The sequence below is a fragment of the Protopterus annectens genome, chromosome 8.part1 (genome assembly GCF_019279795.1).
Source record: "Protopterus annectens isolate FY-2018-M chromosome 8.part1, PAN1.0, whole genome shotgun sequence".
Taxonomy (NCBI): domain Eukaryota; kingdom Metazoa; phylum Chordata; order Ceratodontiformes; family Protopteridae; genus Protopterus; species Protopterus annectens.
The window spans coordinates 548,793,943-548,812,223 of record NC_056742.1 but is presented as its reverse complement, the minus strand read 5'-3'; the positions used below and the strand labels follow the sequence as shown (position 1 = coordinate 548,812,223).

The 18,281-nt window shown below is 42.9% G+C and overlaps 1 protein-coding gene across 1 annotated transcript in view; it reads right to left on the bottom strand.

Annotated features, from left to right (window-relative positions):
* Positions 1–18,281, bottom strand: part of CENPT (centromere protein T) — a 687,603-nt gene that overhangs the window by 447,247 nt on the left and 222,075 nt on the right. Inside the window, exon 4 of the mRNA XM_044082068.1 lies at positions 5,870–6,006. Coding sequence (XP_043938003.1) covers positions 5,870–6,006 — 137 coding nt within the window. The remainder of the gene's footprint in view (positions 1–5,869; positions 6,007–18,281) is intronic.

Genomic DNA, 18,281 nt, shown 5'->3' with positions numbered 1-18,281 from the left:
GAAGCCCTCTTGGCGGGTGGGGCCGATGAAGAGTCCTCGGCCCGCCGCTTAAGGTGCTTCTCCCTCCGCTTCTCTTTCCTGGACTCCCTATCCTCTGGAGCCGAAGCGGGAAGTTGAGTCCCGGTCGGAGGACGGGAGGCAGGAGTGACCACTACCGGGGAGTAGCGGTCACCGAAGTACTGGAGGCCGAAGCAGAGTCTGGGGGTAAAAGGCCCACCAGAACCAGCTTTGACCTCCGATCCTTAAGTGCCCTGGGGTTGAACGCCGCGCAAATCGCGCACCCCGAAGAGAGGTGTTCAACCCCAAGGCACCTAACGCACCGAGTGTGGCCATCAGCCGGTGAAAGCTTGTGACCACACTCGGTGCATTTCGAAAAAATGGCTTTAGGGGCCTCCGACATAACTAAAGTAAAGCACACTCACTAGGCGCCTACACTCAAGTCACACACACACTCTACGACCAGCAGGGGAGGGTTGAAAATTTAAATTAAAATTTAAGCTGAGAAAGCTAAAAATAATAAGTTTTAGCTTTAAGGGTAAACCTACCACGCACACACAAACACTCAATTAGAAAAGAAGAAAGAAAACTTTTTCCTCACAAAAAAACGCCAAGAGCTCTGGAATCTAGCTGTTGCTTGAAGAGCGGCAAACTAGATCTGAGGTCAGTCAGGGTAGGCATGGGGATTATGGGTAAGGGGAGGAGCTAGGAACTCTGATCTATGCTATGATAGAAGTTGCCGGCTCGGATCCGAGATCGGATCCGTATCCCAAAGGTTGCTGACAAATGAAGTCCCTACTTCAGATCAAGTATTTCACTGTTTTTCATTGCTGTTGCTGCCTAGCGCAACTGTAGAATGTGCTATGGCATGCGTACCAGCTGTTAACTATGGCTCTAAGGCTATAAAACGTATTTTACTGTTTTACATTGCTGTTGCTGCCAGAAATAGATGTTTAAGTTAGGAAGTGTGGGTATTGCACTTATATTATAGTTAAAAATTGCCGGTTAAGTTTTACAGCAATGGTGAAAGGTCTAAATAACCAGTAATTGTTTAATGTCATATCCAGCTGTTTGTATAACAGCATGTTGAAATTAATCTTTTTTTAACAAATAAGCGTGCAGAGCTAGCCATTGCACTGTAATGTCTACCAAGGTTAACTGGCTAGGAATGAATACTGCTTGAAGTAATGTATTATTCTAAACATTGGGGCACAGGGACTCCTCTCATACCTATTTAATTATTTTTTACCCACTAAGAACCACCCCCTCCAACAGCTGTCCTGAACACCAGAAGGACACTACAAAGCTGAATTTAACATACAGCATACAACTGCAGGTTGAGATGTCCTAATACATCCTAATTCTCTCTGTGAATACCACAGTTGCTTGCCTGGGTCTACAGCACATTTAGATAGCCCTTTGATCCCTTTTTGCCTAACCAACCTCAATAACTAACCTGTTTGGACAAACTAAAGAACTCCCCACTACCAGTAATTGGAAGGAAATAAGAACACATTCAGTAAATTCTCACAAAAATTGGGTGCTAAAAATAAGTGTACTCAAAGTCCCTAACCTGGAAAAGGTTCACCTAAAACTGTTCAAATTTACAAATAAAAAGGAAGAAAGTCTATTTCATATAAAACACCTTACCTATAAAATTAACCCCAAGCATATAACTGCAGGTTCCAAGATCCTTGAGTCTGGTACAGCCTTGCTGCGCTCGGGATTGCTCCGCACCTCCCCCTGCCTCCAATTCCCATCCACATTCCCATCCACCCCCACTACTGCTAGCATTATAGCCACAAAACCACACCCAGTCTATCTGAACCAATCAGGATCTCAGCCCTCATTGACATCCACCTCTTACAACCACCTCCACCGCCTATCATTCCTCCCCATTTTCCATCAGTTCCAATCAATACTGTACTGCTTATACTAAACAGGCCCATCACCCCTCTCCCCAGCACTCTCTTCTACTCCATCCTTATAATATTTAGGGCACTATACTTGTATATTACCTAGTCACTTACTATGTCACCATACAAAACAATGTCTCCACTCTCTCTGTTACCCCTCATGTTAATTCCATACCTCTTCTCCATCTAAGAAAATCAGCCTTACCTTGGTTTTCACTATCCAAAATGTCAAACGTCCCCAGTTAAGTCAAATATGACAGCCCACCTAATAGGAACTCCCATACCCACCTTTATATCTACAACAATGCAAAAAACCTATCCGACCTAAATACATTAGCTCAAAGTCTAAACAGTACCAAAGAGTTCTATACAAATTCCTGAAGCTAACCATAAACCTATGCACTAACCTCACTATGGATGGAGACATTCACCAAAACCCTGGCCCTTCTATCTCAGATAGCATAACCTCTAATGAAAACAACCCTATCAAAACACCATCCACCATAAGGTCCCCCAACTCCCTCCTGGTTTGCCACTTAAACATTAGGAGTTTAAATAATAAAGGTACAGAACCTACATGCCCTTCTGTGAGTTCAATTCCCTGATATTCAATGTCTAACTGAAACCTGGCTAAAACCAGCAACCTCAGATAATTAAATCTTACCACCTGGGTACAATATATGACCATATAACTAGGGGGGGTGTAGCTGTAATATTCAAATCCACACTAAATGTTATCTTAGACCCCATTCAACCACCCCAGATCAATAAAGTTGAAATACTTTCCACCAAGTTCCATATAAACAAAAACAAATGTATAAATATTATATGTTTGTACATTCCCCCAGGAAATAATACTAACACGCTAGAGGATACCCTCCAGTAGTTATCTGATAACTACCCGCAGGCAACCATAGTACTCGGAGATGTTAACATCGACTGGAACACCTGCTCCTCACAATCTCCTACCACCCATGTAAACCTGTATGGGTTCACACAGGTCATATCCACCCCCACCAGATTGGGTAAATGTAATCAAAAACAGAGTACACTAGACTGGATATTAATCAATAGCCACTCCCCAAATGTATACATCAGGGACCATACCTGATGACCTGAGTGATCACTTTCTCACCTTTATTTGTAAATACAAATCCTATAACCCACACAAGCCCACCTACAGAACCATAAGAAATAATAAAAACTTTAACATCAAAAAATTTCAGGATGAACTTAAACCATGCAACTGGTCTCCCCTAAAACACCTGCCCCTTGACAAAGCGATTGCCCACTTTAACAATAAATGCCTCTCCATCCTCGATTCCCATGCACCTGCTCGTTCCACTAGGATTAACACTAAAGTTGCCCCATAGCTATCTAAAGAAACCAAATCAAAAGTTATAATCAGGAATAAGCATGGGCTAACCTGGCGCACCACTAATACTCCTATAGATCAAATCAAATTTAGGCAGTTAAGAAATGAGACTAAAAGATTTATCTTACTGGATAAAAAAAAACTATTACTTTAATCTCCAGCAAGGCAACCAAAATACTCCTCAAAAATTCTGGGCAGGCATAAACAAACTACTACACCCAGGACAAACCACCACTCCACCCCGCTCAGTCTCTATCGATAAACTTCCAGAGGATGTTACTAACACCTTTAATAGTTTCTTTACAGAAACTATCCAAGCACTAGCTAGCCAGCTACCCTTGAACTCCACTAACTCAGGATACCAGTCTCAGTACCTAATCCTACTTTAGCTTCCAACATGTCTCCTCATCTCTGATTCGTAATCTGATTAAAAAACTTAAACCTACCACCCTAGCCCGCTGACCTTCTTCCTGCTGAATATTTACAAAAAGCCATAGATGCTGTAGCATTCCCCATTTACGTTCTAATTAATCGATCCATATCTGAAGCCAAAGTCCCCTCTATCTGGAAAATATCTTGTGTCATACCTCTACATAAAGGTGGGAACTCTACCGAATTATCTAACAATAGACCCACAAAAGTGTGTCCACAAACAACTTCTGTACTCCCGAACCCAGAACAACCTACTGGCTAAATCTCATCATGGCTTTAGACCACATCATAGTACCACCACAGCCCTCCTCTCCTTCACTAATGATATAAACCATAACAGAAACAATAACAAGCTATCCTCAGCCATTTTTTTGGATCTCTCTAAAGCTTTTGATATGGTTAACCACCATCTACTTATCCACACCCTGGAAAAAAATGTCCCTAGGTAATCACTCCCTTCAATGGTTCCAATCCTATCTCCACAAGAGACAACAAGCCGTAATATGGCAGAACCATCTATCCAACCTCTTACTCAACACCCTAGGTGTCCCCAGGGGTCTATTCTGGGACCACTACTGTTTTCTATATTTATTAATGATCTCCACACTGTCATCCCAAATGCTAATTGCATTGAATATGCAGACGACTCCACGTTCATCTGCACTGGCACCACCCAGGCTGAGCTAGAGTCATGTACTCAGTTAACTTTCAACCTAGTTGAAAATTGGCTTGCCCACTGATATCTTGTTCTAAATCTCAACAAAACAAAGCTACTACTTTTCTCCCCTACCCAAAATTCCCCAAGGATATATTTTCTCCATTAAGTCTAACAATGGCACCATAATCTCCCCAGATGTGCACACAAAACTCCTTGGGGTAATTGTTGACAACAATCTTAAATTTGATGCTCACTTTAATAAAACGATAAAATCCATTAATAAAAAACTGGGCTTACTATATAGAATAAAACCATTCCTTACCCACCTGCTAGGACTGCCATCGCCCGCTCCCATCTGCTCTCCACCCTCTTCTATGCTTCCCCTACACTTGTCAACCTAAACAAAACTGAACTTAGACTCTCTACTACAAGAGCATAGCTAGATTTGCCACTGGCCTGCCCTACAGAACACATCACTGCATAAACCTAAAAAATCTAGGTTGGCTACAGCTATATAGACAGATTCAGTATAAACCAGCTTACTGTGGCTCAAAGTACTTAACCAACCTGACAATACACCTGCTTTGAAAAACATCATCTGTCCCCAGACCAACCTCAGACCACTTCGCTCATCCAATAGACTTGTAGAACAAACCACCAAATCCAACAACTCAGCTGGTGACTCCATGTTTGCCAACTCTGTAGGCAAAACCTGGAACTCGCTACCTGTTGACATTACAATATGCACTACCCTATCTCAATTCAAGAAAGCCCTCAAGCAGTACTTCAGTACTCAATGGCTATGCTCTTGCGACAAGCCTGACTAAATATTTGTTAACACTGGGGTATCATTATTATATTGTTGATGTATATCTACAGTACTGTAATTTAGTTTAACAGACGATAAGCATGTTAGATTATTTAACCTATACTCCGAGGGTCTAATAGACTGTTTAATTTGTTTGTAATTGTTCTTCAGTGTGTACTATGTCAATTTTGCCTGTATAACTTCCTTTGGAGCTTTTCTCCCAGGGCCTCCGCTGAAAATGGATATGTATCCAGTCAGACTATCCCGGTCAAACGTAAAATAAATAAATAAAAATAAATTGGCAAAGATGATGAAATGCACATCTTTTAGAAAACTAAAACAGCATTTCTCAAATTTACTAAAATGCTAAAAAAATGTATGAAGTAACATTCCAAAGTTTATGTTTTATATAGAGTGAAATTTCATCTACACTGGACAAATAGCCCACACAAATTCATATTTTGAACCTATATTTACCACAGTTGTTGACTGGCCAAGGCTGAAAAGGTCTACTAAAGTTAGAGGAATTTCTAAATAAAAGTTAGGAGTAAAAATACAGCATTGCTTTTGCTTTATAACAGTAGTAACATTCAACAAAATTTTAGATTTTTATCATTTTGATGACACTATCCACAAATATCAGTAACAAAACTGCATCAGTGATACACAACTATACAACATACCTGGGCTTAAAAACTGAGAAATATGAATTTTCTTCTTCTTCTTCTTCCTTTTCCTGCCCAGCTTGCCCACATTACTTGGCATTAACGAATTATCTTCTGAAACAATATCTGGTAGTACCCGATCCAGACTTACAGTGCTAGAAACAGAATAAATAAATGACATAACTTCACAACCATTAATATAGGAGTTTTGACTTAAAGACACTTGTATATCCATGAATGCTATGGACAGTTGTGTGTGTATATATTATACATTTACATATATATTCATATTCTGACATTCCAAAATGGCTGCATAGTGATCAACAGCTTAACCTCAGCTCTCCCAATGTGAAAAAAATACTGAAAGACAAGGGCCAAGAATTCGGTCATTTGACAAATTCAGTTACTGGCTAGAAAGTATGCTGCCTGGAAGGCTTGCCAGCAAAGAAGAAACAGAGAGCCTGAAAGAAAATCATCTAGAAAGGGTGAAGAAAAATCAATGGCTGGGAACAATCCTGCAGCTGTTCAGCAGACAAGCAGTTCAAACTCCAGCTATGATGCGAGACATGACTTCCAATAAACCTAGAGGAAAAAATAAGTCAAATGTGCTCAGAGCGGATTAAAATAAATGAAACACTGAAGGAGTACATCAACTCAAGTAATAAAAGCCTGGAGAAAATGGAAGAAACTTTAAACAGATATTCAGATGAGTTGATAAAAAGTACAGTTTTGTACCTACCATAAATGTAGATGTCCGATAGGAATGCATCTGCAGTCCTTACAAATGGGTTGTCCTGTCGTCAGGCAGCCCTTCGGTCGGCCGGATTCCAAAGTCTGGGTCCGGCTTCGGCTGGTGCCGCACTTCACCCGACGTCATCGCTGCAGTTTTTCGGGTATAAAGGCATCAGCCGACGCCATTTTCTTCAGTGTTTCTTGCCCCAGATGCCAGGTGCCCTCTTGGATGGCTAAATTTGGATAAATGCCAATGTTTCCAAATAGTAAAGAGCAAACACATAAAATAAGCATGTATGTACATATATACAAACAAATACACCATAATAGATCCCCCCCAAGCTAGCTGAAAGATGGCAAATACCCTAGGAGTACCTCAGAGGGGAAGGTGGGTGGGTAATCCTGACTGCAGATGCATTCCTATCGGACATCTACATTTATGGTAGGTACAAAACTGTACTATGTCCTTCAAGGATGCATCTGCAGTCCTTACAAATGGGTAGAATACCATAGCTAAACAAGGGGAGGAGGAAAAGAGTAGAAATTATGGTGTAGCTAGGATCCCTTGCAAAACAGCAGTGGCAAAACCTGCTCGGGATCTAGAGTATAAAGGTAAATTGTAATGCTTGGCAAATGTATGCACGGAGGTCCAAGTAGCAGCCTCTATAATGTCCTTGGTAGCCACTCCTCGTAAGAAAGCTGTGGTAGTGGCTGTAGCCCTTGTGGAGTGAGGCCTGATGTTCTCTGGAGTTGCCTTTCCATGGTAGGAGTAACAAAATCTAATGCAATTTCCTATCCATTTGGAGATTGTCTGTTTTGAAATTGGCTTTCCTTCCTTTCCTGTGGCATATGCTACCAGAAGCTGGTCAGTTTTTCTATTGGACTTAGTCCTGTCCAGGTAGTAGCGTAATTGTCTATGCACATCCAAGGTATGCAAGAGTCTTTCTCCCCTGTTCTGTGGGTTTGGGTAGAATGTAGGTAGGTGGATAGCCTGATTTAATGACACTCTGGATACCACCTTAGGCATAAATGTAGGATTTGTTCTCATGGACACTCTATCTTGATGGAAGATCAGGAAGGGTTGCACTGCCATTAATGCCTGTAGTTCAGAGACCCTTCTTGCTGAAGTTATTGCCAGCAGGAAAGCAGTTTTCCATGATAAGTATTGTAATTCTGCTGTTGCTGCTGGTTCGAAAGGGGGAAGTGTCAATTTTTCTAGCACAAAGTTCAAGTCCCATGCTGGCAATGGTGGTTTCCTGGGAGGTTTTACGTTTTTAATTCCTCTCAGAAACTGTCTGAGCAGAGGGTGAGAGAAGACAGGAGGATCCAAGCTGCATTCTGCTGAAATAGCTGATGCATGTATCTTGATGGAAGAATAGGACAGGCCTGAATGGAAGAGCTCTGCCAAGTACTCCAGGATGTTGGCTATGCTTACTAGTGTCACATCTTCTCCCTTTGCAGTACTCCAAATGAGATATCTTTTCCATTTTGCTGCATAATTCTTTCTTGTTGAAGGTCTACGAGCCTCCAGGATGATGTCTTTAACCCTTTGGGATAAATTTGGGTTAATTGCTGTCATGTAATGTTCCAGGCAGTTAGCTGCAGAGTTTTCAGGTTTGGATGCAGGATGTTGTAGTTGTTCTGTGTTAACAGTAATGGGATCAGGGGTAGTGTCCATATTTGTTCCCGAGACATGCTCCTCAGCAATGGATACCAATGGTGTCTTGGCCAGTCTGGAGCTATCAGAATGATCCTTGGACGGTCCTCTTTGATCTTCAGAAGCACCTTGTGCATCAAAGGAAGTGGTGGGAATGCATATGCTGTCAGGTTTTTCCAACTGAAAGATAGGGAGTCCACCTTCCAAGCAAGTGGGTGGTACGTCCTTGTGCAGAATTTCTTTAGCTGGTGATTGAGTGGGGATGCAAACAAGTCTATTTGTGGTAATCCCCATTCTCTTGTGATGGCTTTGAAGATGTCCGGATGCAGCATCCATTCGTGGGCATCTGTGGTAGTTCTGCTTAATATGTCTGCTAGAGTGTTTTCTTTTCCGGTACAAAATTGCTTGTAACTGAATGTTGTAGCTCAGAGCCACATCCCATAGGTCCAGTGCTAGCCGGCATAGAGGATATGAATGTGTGCCTCCCTGTTTGTTGATGTACCACATAACTGTGGTGTTGTCTGTCCTTATCACCAACTGACCTTCTTGGAGAAATGGTCTGAATGACTGGATTGCCAATTTTACTGCCAGCATTTCCTTTAGATTTATGTGTAGGCGTAGCTGATCTTGAGTCCATAAGCCTTGTATGCACTTGCCCAGCATGTGTGCCCCCCAACCGAGGTCTGAGGCATCTGTCGTGATGGTTTGGCTTGGTTGACTGTTGCAGAAGGGTAATCCTGTGTTTGATTGACAGGCCTGAGCCCACCACAGGAACTCTTGTTTCAGGCATGGGATTATTGGAATTTTTGTTTCTAGGCTGTGCTTGTGTTGGGACCACAAATTCTTTAGGTACCACTGTAGCTTGCTCATATGCAGTCTGGCATGAGGGACCAGAATTATGCAGGATGCCATGAAGCCTAGGGCTTGCAGTACTTTTCTTGCAGTTAGATGGTTCTGCTTTGTTAATGCCAAGAAGTAGAGAGGTAGTTGCTCTTTCTTTTCTGCAGTAAGGAATGCCATTTGTTTTGATGTGTCCAGCTCTGCACCCAGAAAGGTTATTCTTTGGGATGGAATCAGCCATGACTTTTTTATACTGACTGTATATCCCAGGGCTTGCAGCAGATAAATGACTCTTTGTAAGTCTTCTGTTAGCTTGCTTTTGTTGTCCGCTTGTATCAGGCAGTCGTCCAGGTAGGGATAAATTTGGATCCCCTGAAGTCTGCAATGAGCAATTACTGATGCCAGGCATTTCGTGAACACTCTGGGCGCAGTAGATAAGCCAAAGGGCAATGCTGAAAATTGATAATGCTCTGATCCTGCAAGAAATCTGAGGTATCTTCTGCAAATTGGTCGTATGGGGACGTGCAGGTATGCCTCCTTGAGATCTAGAGTTACCAGCCAAGACTCCTTGCCCAGCATGGGAAGAAGCTGCTGTAGGGTCAGCATTTTGAATTTTGGAACAATGAGGAATGTGTTTAAAGCGGATAGGTCTAGAATGGGTCTCCATTTGTTTTCTTTTCTTGGTACCAGGAAGAGTCTGGAGTAAAATCCCTTTCCTTGCTCCATAGATGGTACCTTTTCCACAGCTCTCATTCTTAATAGCTGAGATATTTGCTTTAGAGCTTCTGCCCTTTGAGTAGGTGGTAGGTTTGGCATTCCTCTCTTTCCTGGTAGAGTATGGAAATGGAACCTGTAACCTTGGTCTATAGTTTGCAAAATCCATTTTTCCCTTGTGATGCAATGCCAGTCCTTTGAAAATAAGGTTAGCTTTCCGCCTAAGGGTGCTTCTAGTTGTTCCCTGGTAGGCGGTGCCACTGCCAAGTCACTGTGATTGAGTAGTTGTAGTGGTGGTGGCTGCGTCCATGCCTCGCTGGTTGTTGCCTTGCCACTGGCGTCCCCTGTAGGCACCCCTGGATTGGTTTCTACCTCTAGAACGCCTATTCCTGCCCCTTTGTGTCTTAGAGGAGTCCAGAAAGGACCAATTCTTGGAGGGCCAGTTCCTGCTAAACCTTGGAGGTTGAACCTGTAAGAAATCTTTCACTGTTTGTACAGATTTCACCTTCTCTTCCATCTTTTTTAGTACCTGTTGTGCAGGTGAACCAAATAAATTGACCTTGTCCATGGGTGCATCCAAAAGCTTTGATTTGACATGGTCTGGTAATGCCTGTTCTTTCAACCATGCATGTCTCCTGATAACTGTGCCAGTCATGGCTGATCTAAAGGAAGCCTCCAGTGCATCATAGCCACATTTTAAAGAATGGTTACTAACCTGTTGTATGTTATGTACCATTTCCTGAACATATTTTTTATCTAAAGATTCTTCAGAGGACAGCTTTTTAGTTAACTGGTCAAGCATAAACTCTTGATATTGAATCATGTGAAATTGGCAGTTCAAAGCCCTAGCTGACAAAGTAGCAGAAGTGTAAACTTTTTTACCCCATCTCTCTAAGGACCTGGATTCCCTTTCAGAGGGGAGGGGGTTTTTAGTAGAAGTAGCTGCTACTGCTTTAGGGCCCTGGGAGATAGTCTCTGGATCTGCAAAAGGAGCCTTGTATAAATGGTGGTGAGTGTCCGGGACCCTGTAGAACCTATCGGGCTTAGCAGGAGCCGGAAGTAATAAGTCAGGAGCAGTGCAAGCATCATTAAATGCATCATCTACAACAGAAAGAACTGGAGGTATAGCTAAAGGCCTATGTTGTGGCAAATGTAGAAAGGTTCTAAGCCTTTTTCTGGAGTCTGAGAAATCTTGGCCCTGCCACTGAAATTGTTCCCTCATAGCATGCAAGGTTTCCCCAAAGGAAAATTCTTCAGGTGGAGAGGCTGAAGGAATGGACTCTTCAGCATCAGAGTCTTCGTAAGGGGAGTAAGTAGCCTCAGGAGGGTATGTATGTTGTGAGTCATCAGAGGAATCATCTGCGGATACTGGCTCAGGGGGCTCTGCTCTAGGCCTCTTTTCTGGAGGTGGGAGAGAGGTCCTGTCTGGATGAGGCCTGGATCCACGAATTAAAGAAATTAGATCCTCAGCCAAAGAAAGCATATGGGAGCTGGTGCTGGGCCTGTGTGAAGGGGGTTTGGCAGGCACCGTTTTTGAAGCTGAGGCTGCTTTAGCCCTGGCAAAAGCCTTAATAGACATGGCTGCAGGAGGCCTAGCAGCTCCACGTGCAGGGGTAGAAATATCCAGGGGAATAGTGTCTGATAATTCCTGAGAAACCGCAACCGAAGGTTGGATTTCAGATGCCGATTCTACCAGGTTAGAAGAGGCCTCGGTAGAAGGCATGGATTCGGCTGAAGGAAGAACCGCTTGCTCGGTTTCGTCTGAAACAGAGACACTCACGGTTTGCTTAATCGCGGTTTCGGCCGAAACCGGACCGAGTGTCGGTCCTTTTCTTACGCTTTTGGCAATTTGCGTTGTTGGAGGATCCGACGGCATAATATAGGCAAAATCAGAGCCGAAAATTTGTTCAGCGAACTCCGACCGGCGTCTAAGCGTCTGTCGGTTAAAAGAAGCACAGGCTAAACAAGCTGCTACGTCGTGGTCTGGGCCTAAACAATGTATACAGTAGGAGTGGAAATCTTTATGAGGTATTTGTTTCCCACAAGATAAACAGTTATTCACTTTCTCTGACATCGGCTGAGGCAAGAAAGAGTCCCCAACGGGGTACTTAGCTTTTTAGAAGTCTTCGAAGTAGTATTCGGCAGTAGCAATGTCTGGATCTGACCGACCGGCACTTGCGAACAGCTTCTGCTTCGGGCACCACGCGGCAAGAAAGACTTAGGAAAATGGCGTCGGCTGATGCCTTTATACCCGAAAAACTGCAGCGATGACGTCGGGTGAAGTGCGACACCAGCCGAAGCCGGATCCAGACTTTGGAATCCGGCCGACCGAAGGGCTGCCTGACGACAGGACAACCCATTTGTAAGGACTGCAGATGCATCCTTGAAGGACATCTGCAAAATCATAAGTCAAAATGAAGAAAAGGCTGGCTGAGTATGAGACTGCTCAAGAAGAGAGGTTTCAAAAAGTAGAGAATAATGAATCCTGAGAGTCGCTGACGGTAACCGAATTCCAAAAGTAACTGAAAACAAACAAACCAGTTGGGTATACAAACACGGGAATGTTTTATTAAAAAAAAATAAAATAAAACAGTAGCAATAAGAATGATGATTCAGGATAAGAGCTTTCAGACAAAAAGCCATCCTCAGAGCCTGTTATACGTTATGTCATTTCCTCTTAAATCAAAAAAGTTCATACAATCAACATTCATCTTTAAACTGCCTTCCCTTGTAGAATCAACATCAATGGAAACATGCCAAACCAATCGAAATTCATTTTAGCAGCCACCGCCCTTTTAAAAAAGGCTTCAGTGGAATAATACCATTGAGCCCAGGTGGGCGGTCTTGCATATCTGCTATCCATCTAATTTCAATAATTTCAGTTATATTCTGTAGATCACCACCGCACTGATCTTTGGAGACTATCTCCAGTGCCATGAATTAAAATTTATGTCCTATGTTGCTCATAATACGCTGCATAACAGCATAATATGCTGCGAAATTACATTAGTTTTACTGGCATTCTTAATATAGTTCAGATGGCGAAGGATCCTTTCTTTAAAGAATATGTTCGTCTTATCAATGTAGAATCCAGAGCAACAGGTGCATGTGGCAACATATACTCAACTGCATCAATCACAACTGTGGCACCTCCTTTGTCTGCCGGTTTAATTACTATCTCATTATTCCTTGTTAGTTCTTGTAGGGCTCTCATCTTCCCGTTATTCAAACTGTAAAAGCCTCTACAATTTTCTCTCTGATACATCTCTGATCTGTGAAATTATAGGGAAAAACTGTCCAATTTAGACAGTAGATGATAATCTGAAACATATAGTTGGAGAGGCACCTAATTTCGGTCCCCCTTGGGCTCAATGGTATTATCCCATTGAAGCTTATTTTAAAAGGGCGATGGCTGCTAAGATGAGTTTTGATTGGTTGGTATGCTTCCATTGATATCGATTCAAGGGCGGTGTGGTTTAAAGATGAATGTTGATTGTAAGAACTTCTCTGATTTGAGAGGAAATAACCTGATGTATAACATCATGACTTTAATTACCCACTATTAACCAGGAATCCTATACGACAAACATACGTGCACAGAGATTTCTGCATTTTGTAAACAAACTCTTTGGACCGGATCGTCAATACACCAACTGGGGTGCAACCATAATGGATCTGGTCCTCACTAATATGGGAGAGTGCTGCACATCCCCTACTGTAATTCCTTCCCTGGTAAGGTCAGACCATAAAATGGTCTCCTTTGCAGTAAAAATGAATCCTGAACCCCCACCAGCTCAACTGGAAATATTCAGGAACTATTCTAAGGCTAACCTCCTGCTATAAAGTGAGAATCTGGCAAAATTTCAAGCCCCTATAAACCCTGAGAACACTGCTACCTATGTGGAACTGTTCACAGAAACCCTGCACAAGCATGTTAATAGCTGCATAACAAGTAGTAGTACAGAACTAACTCAAAAAAACAAGCTACCCTGGTAGAATCACAAAATCAATTGGATGTCTAACAGGAGGAATTAAATCATGGCAAAAATTAGGAGGTGCAGCACCTAGAAGGATAACTAGAAGGATAAAAGTACTCTCATCAAACTAAACAAAACTGAAAGGACAAATAAAGTCTACCAAAGCCAAATTTAAGGTAAGTTTGGCCTCCCAGGCTAAAGACAACCACAAAGCATTCTTTATGTATGACTGCAACCTCAAAGGCAATACACAACTGTGTGCAGAGCTCATTGTAAATGTTGCCACCTATACTGAGCCAGAAGATATAGCAAACCTCCTGGCTGATAAATTCAGCTCCAACTTTACTCCCCTCTCCCCCTCAACCTTCCTTCAGGAAATATCATCAAATATAACTCCCCCTACTATTAATAGGGAACAGGTCCTTAATGCTCTCTCTAAGACCAAGACAAATGCATCAATGGGCCAAGACAATATCCCAGGATGCCTTCTAAATAGTATGAAACATGACATATCAGGGTCTCTGGAATTACTATTTAACTGTAGCCTCCAAACAGGCTTTCTGCCTCATGAATGGAGAAAGGAAACAGTCATCCCTCTGCACAAACGTGGGCCATCTACAGACCCTGGTAACTACAGGCCCATAAGTCTTGCTAGTCTTATATGTAAAGCCATGGAAAGAATTATCATGGAGATGATCAGTACAGATTTAGTAAACTTCCAGACACTGGGCCCAACCCAGTTTGGTTTTGTGAAGGGCAGATCATGCCTACTCAACCTGGTGGACGTCTTTGAGAAGGTCACCAAAGCAACGGATGAGGGCAAAATCATTCACACTGCCAACCTTGACCTGGCCAAGGCATTTGACACAATACCCCATTCGGGCATTGTTGACAAACTCAAGAGGTTAGGCACAAAACCCATATGTCACCCTGTGGATATCCAACTGTCTCACAGACAGGACCCAGGAAGTTAGAATTGGGGAGTCCACCTCTACAAAGAGGCCAGTCATAAGTGAAGTCCCTCAGGGATCAGTCCTTGGACCACTCCTTTTTTGGCATTAACTTCTTAGAAGTCAAGGGCAATGTCAGTGGTCTCTGGCTGACTAAATTTGCAGGTTATTGCAAATTAGCAGCAGTCATTGAATCTCACACTGACACAAATGTTCTCCAGGAGGGGCTGACACAGACAAATAACTTGTGTCAGAGCCATGGACTAAAACTAAATGCCAAGAGATGCATAATAGTATCCTTTGGGAAGCCATCCATCCCTGATAACTATCATATTGACAACACACCCCTTAGAGTTGAACCAGTAGTCAGAATTAGGGACGCACATAGATGGTAATCTAGCCTTTGATCATCACATGTCTACAGTGGTGAGAAAATCATTTTGTGTTGCGCAACTTGCAAACAAAAGGTATGGCATCTAAGTACAAGGAAGTCATTGTTCCACTGTATTCGGCATTCATCAGACCTATCGTTGAGTATAATGCCCCCTTTGGTATGTACCTAACCAAGCATATCCAACAACTGGAACGTCCACAAAGGTTCCTCTCTAAAAGAATACAGGGTGTAAGTAATATGTCCTTTGCAGACTGCCTCAAGGCCCTATCACTGTATTTTGTCTCCTACAGGCTTTTGAGGAGAGATCTATACCTGGCATACAGGGCACTGCCAGACTCCACTCTGATGGACCTCCTGCATATCTTCAAAACAAATAGTACCAGAATTACCCGTTCTAAAGACTTAAACCTTGCCTGTGATATAAATAGAATCTGCTAGAGACATAGGTATGTATCCCAGAGACTACACAGTCTATGGAACAGGCTCCCCATCCATGTGAAGCAAAGTTCCTCCCTAACCCAATTCAAATCCAACTTGGACAACTGGATGAGAAACTGGAAATTCATCCCTGGTTTGGCACCTATGTCTCTAATACACAAAAAACAAGAACCGGACACCAAACCTTGCTGTAAAAACCAAGAAGAAACATCTCCAATCACCAGTTAACAATCCAATTTTTTGAGCGCGTTTGTCAGCATCAATCAGCTGACTTCCTCAGAATAAAAACTCATTTCATGCCTCTAATGCAAACAGGTAATCTGTAAATGGTTCATCTCCCAGGCCCATGCTTACACTTATCAAGGATATCAAAACTTGTCAGAGATTTGGGATGCATGACTAAGCTTAAAAAGGCCCTTGTGGTCATTAGCCTAGTAAACACCTGTGAACAGGATATGAGGAAGGCCTTTTGGCTGAAAGTGCTCATCATTCTTATTGTTTTTATAGCTACTATTTTATTATTTTTAATAAAACATTCCCATGGTGGTATACCCAAATATTTTTTATGTTTCAAAAGTGGTAGAATTAGAGGAAAGAGTACACAGGGAAAATCTGAGATCTTCTACTATACCACACAAACTAGGCACAGACTGTATTAATTGTATGAAGGCACAAATAAGCAACTGGACTAGTGTTCTATAGTAGGAAATATTTACCAAAAGGGCACATTATGTATATATGCTCCAAACCTTCCCATGAGAAAGCAGCCAAAACCTGAATCAGTACAGATGCAACTCGACAAGCAGAAAGAGTTGATCCTGACAAAACTGTGGCAAAAGGGCAAAACATTGTAAGTTGAAGATAGTAGAATGTTTGTGGAAAATGACTATTCACTGCATACCAGGCGTAAGAGAATAAGAAGTTATGTACTCACCATAACGTTCCATCTGAGTAAGTAACCTTTATTTGTCTGCAACCTTTGGGATTCGGATCCGACCTTGGATCCGAGCCGGCAATCTTTCATAGCTTAGATCCGAGCTCCTAGCTCCTCCCCTTCACCCATAATCCCCTGCTAACCCTGACTGACCTCAGATCAAGTTTGCCCATAGCCAAAAAGGCTAATAAAGGAGTATAACTACCTTGCTTAAAGGGCAGGGTAAAACCTCTAACCAAAGAACATCCGAAGGTCAGGGGGAAGGAGGGTGGGATGGTTGCAGACAAATGAAGGTTACCTACTCAGATGGAACGTTATGGTGAGTACATAACTTCTTAATCTGAAGTAGTTAACTTCATTTGTCAGCAACCTTTGGGACAGAGTCCCCAGCTACCTGAATCGTGGGTGGCCTTCATGGAAGGATGCACTGCAGAGCGAAAGGATGCTCTCCTTCTGGAGATAATATCCAACTTATAATGGTTGATAAATGTATGAGGTGAAGCCCAAGTGGCTGCTGAACAAATATCGTCCAGGGGTACTCTAGACCGAAAGGCAGCAGAAGTAGACATGGACAGAGTAGAGTGGGCACGGACTCCCTGAGGTGCGGGCCTGCCAGAAGTTTCATAAGCCAAAAGGATGCATTGCGAGATCCACCTCGACAAGGTGACCTTCGATACCGGTTTACCTAGGTTAAATTTGGCAAAGGAGACGAACAACTGGTCGGACTGTCTATGACCAGCCGTTCTGTGAATGTAAAAACGTAGCGGTCTAGGCACATCTAAAGAATGTAGTTTGTATTCTCCTTTGTTCTGGTATTCAGGAAAGAAGACTGGCAGGTTAATGGATTGGTTAATATTTGCCTCAGAAGCAATCTTGGGAAGGAATGAGGGACTGATCCTGAGATAAACCCTATCCTTGTGGAAGGTCAAGTAAGGAGGTTTGACACACAGAGCTTGAAGTTCAGAGACCCTCCTAGCCGAAGTAATAGCGAGGAGAAATGCAGTTTTCCATGATAAATGTTTGAAATCAGCTGAAGCTGCAGGTTCAAAAGGAGGAGCTGTTAAGGCCTGAAGTACTAAAGTCAGATCCCAGGGAGGCACTACTTCCTTAACTGGGGGCCTGAGTAGGAAGGTGCCCTTTAAAAAGGTCTTACATAACTTAGTGGTAATTAATGGGCCCAGTTCATGTCCCACGTGGTAATGAGAGATAGCTGCTAGTTGAACTTTGACTGTGGAACAGCTAGCCCCCTGATGAAAAAGCCCTGAAAGGAAATCCAAAACGGCAGGTAACGGAGCTGTGAAAGGATCCAGGTTCTGACGCTTCGCCCAAATAGCGAAACATCTCCATTTACTATTATAGACTTTCCTAGTAGAAGGCTTATGTGCTGCTACTACGATAGCTTTAACTGGGGACGAGATACCGGGAGTCCCAGCTACAAGTGGAACTGGAGCAACCAAGCCGTAAGCTTGAGGTTGACCAGGTTCGGGACTGGGAGACCTAGGGGGTGGGAAATCAGATCCGGGAGGGGATCTAGAATCCAAGGCGGATTCAGCAGATGAGACCATAGGTAAGGGAACCAAGCTTGACGAGGCCAGAATGGGGCAATGAGGATCATTTTGCTCCCCAACCGACTGGCTTTCTGTAGGAGTTTTAGCATTAGAGGTAGAGGGGGATAAGCATAAAGAAGACCGGGAGGCCAAGCATGCACCAGAGCATCTCTCGGGGATTCCCCCGGGGGAATTAGAGCGAAGTAGCTGTTGCATTTCGTGTTTGAAGGAGAGGCGAAGAGATCGC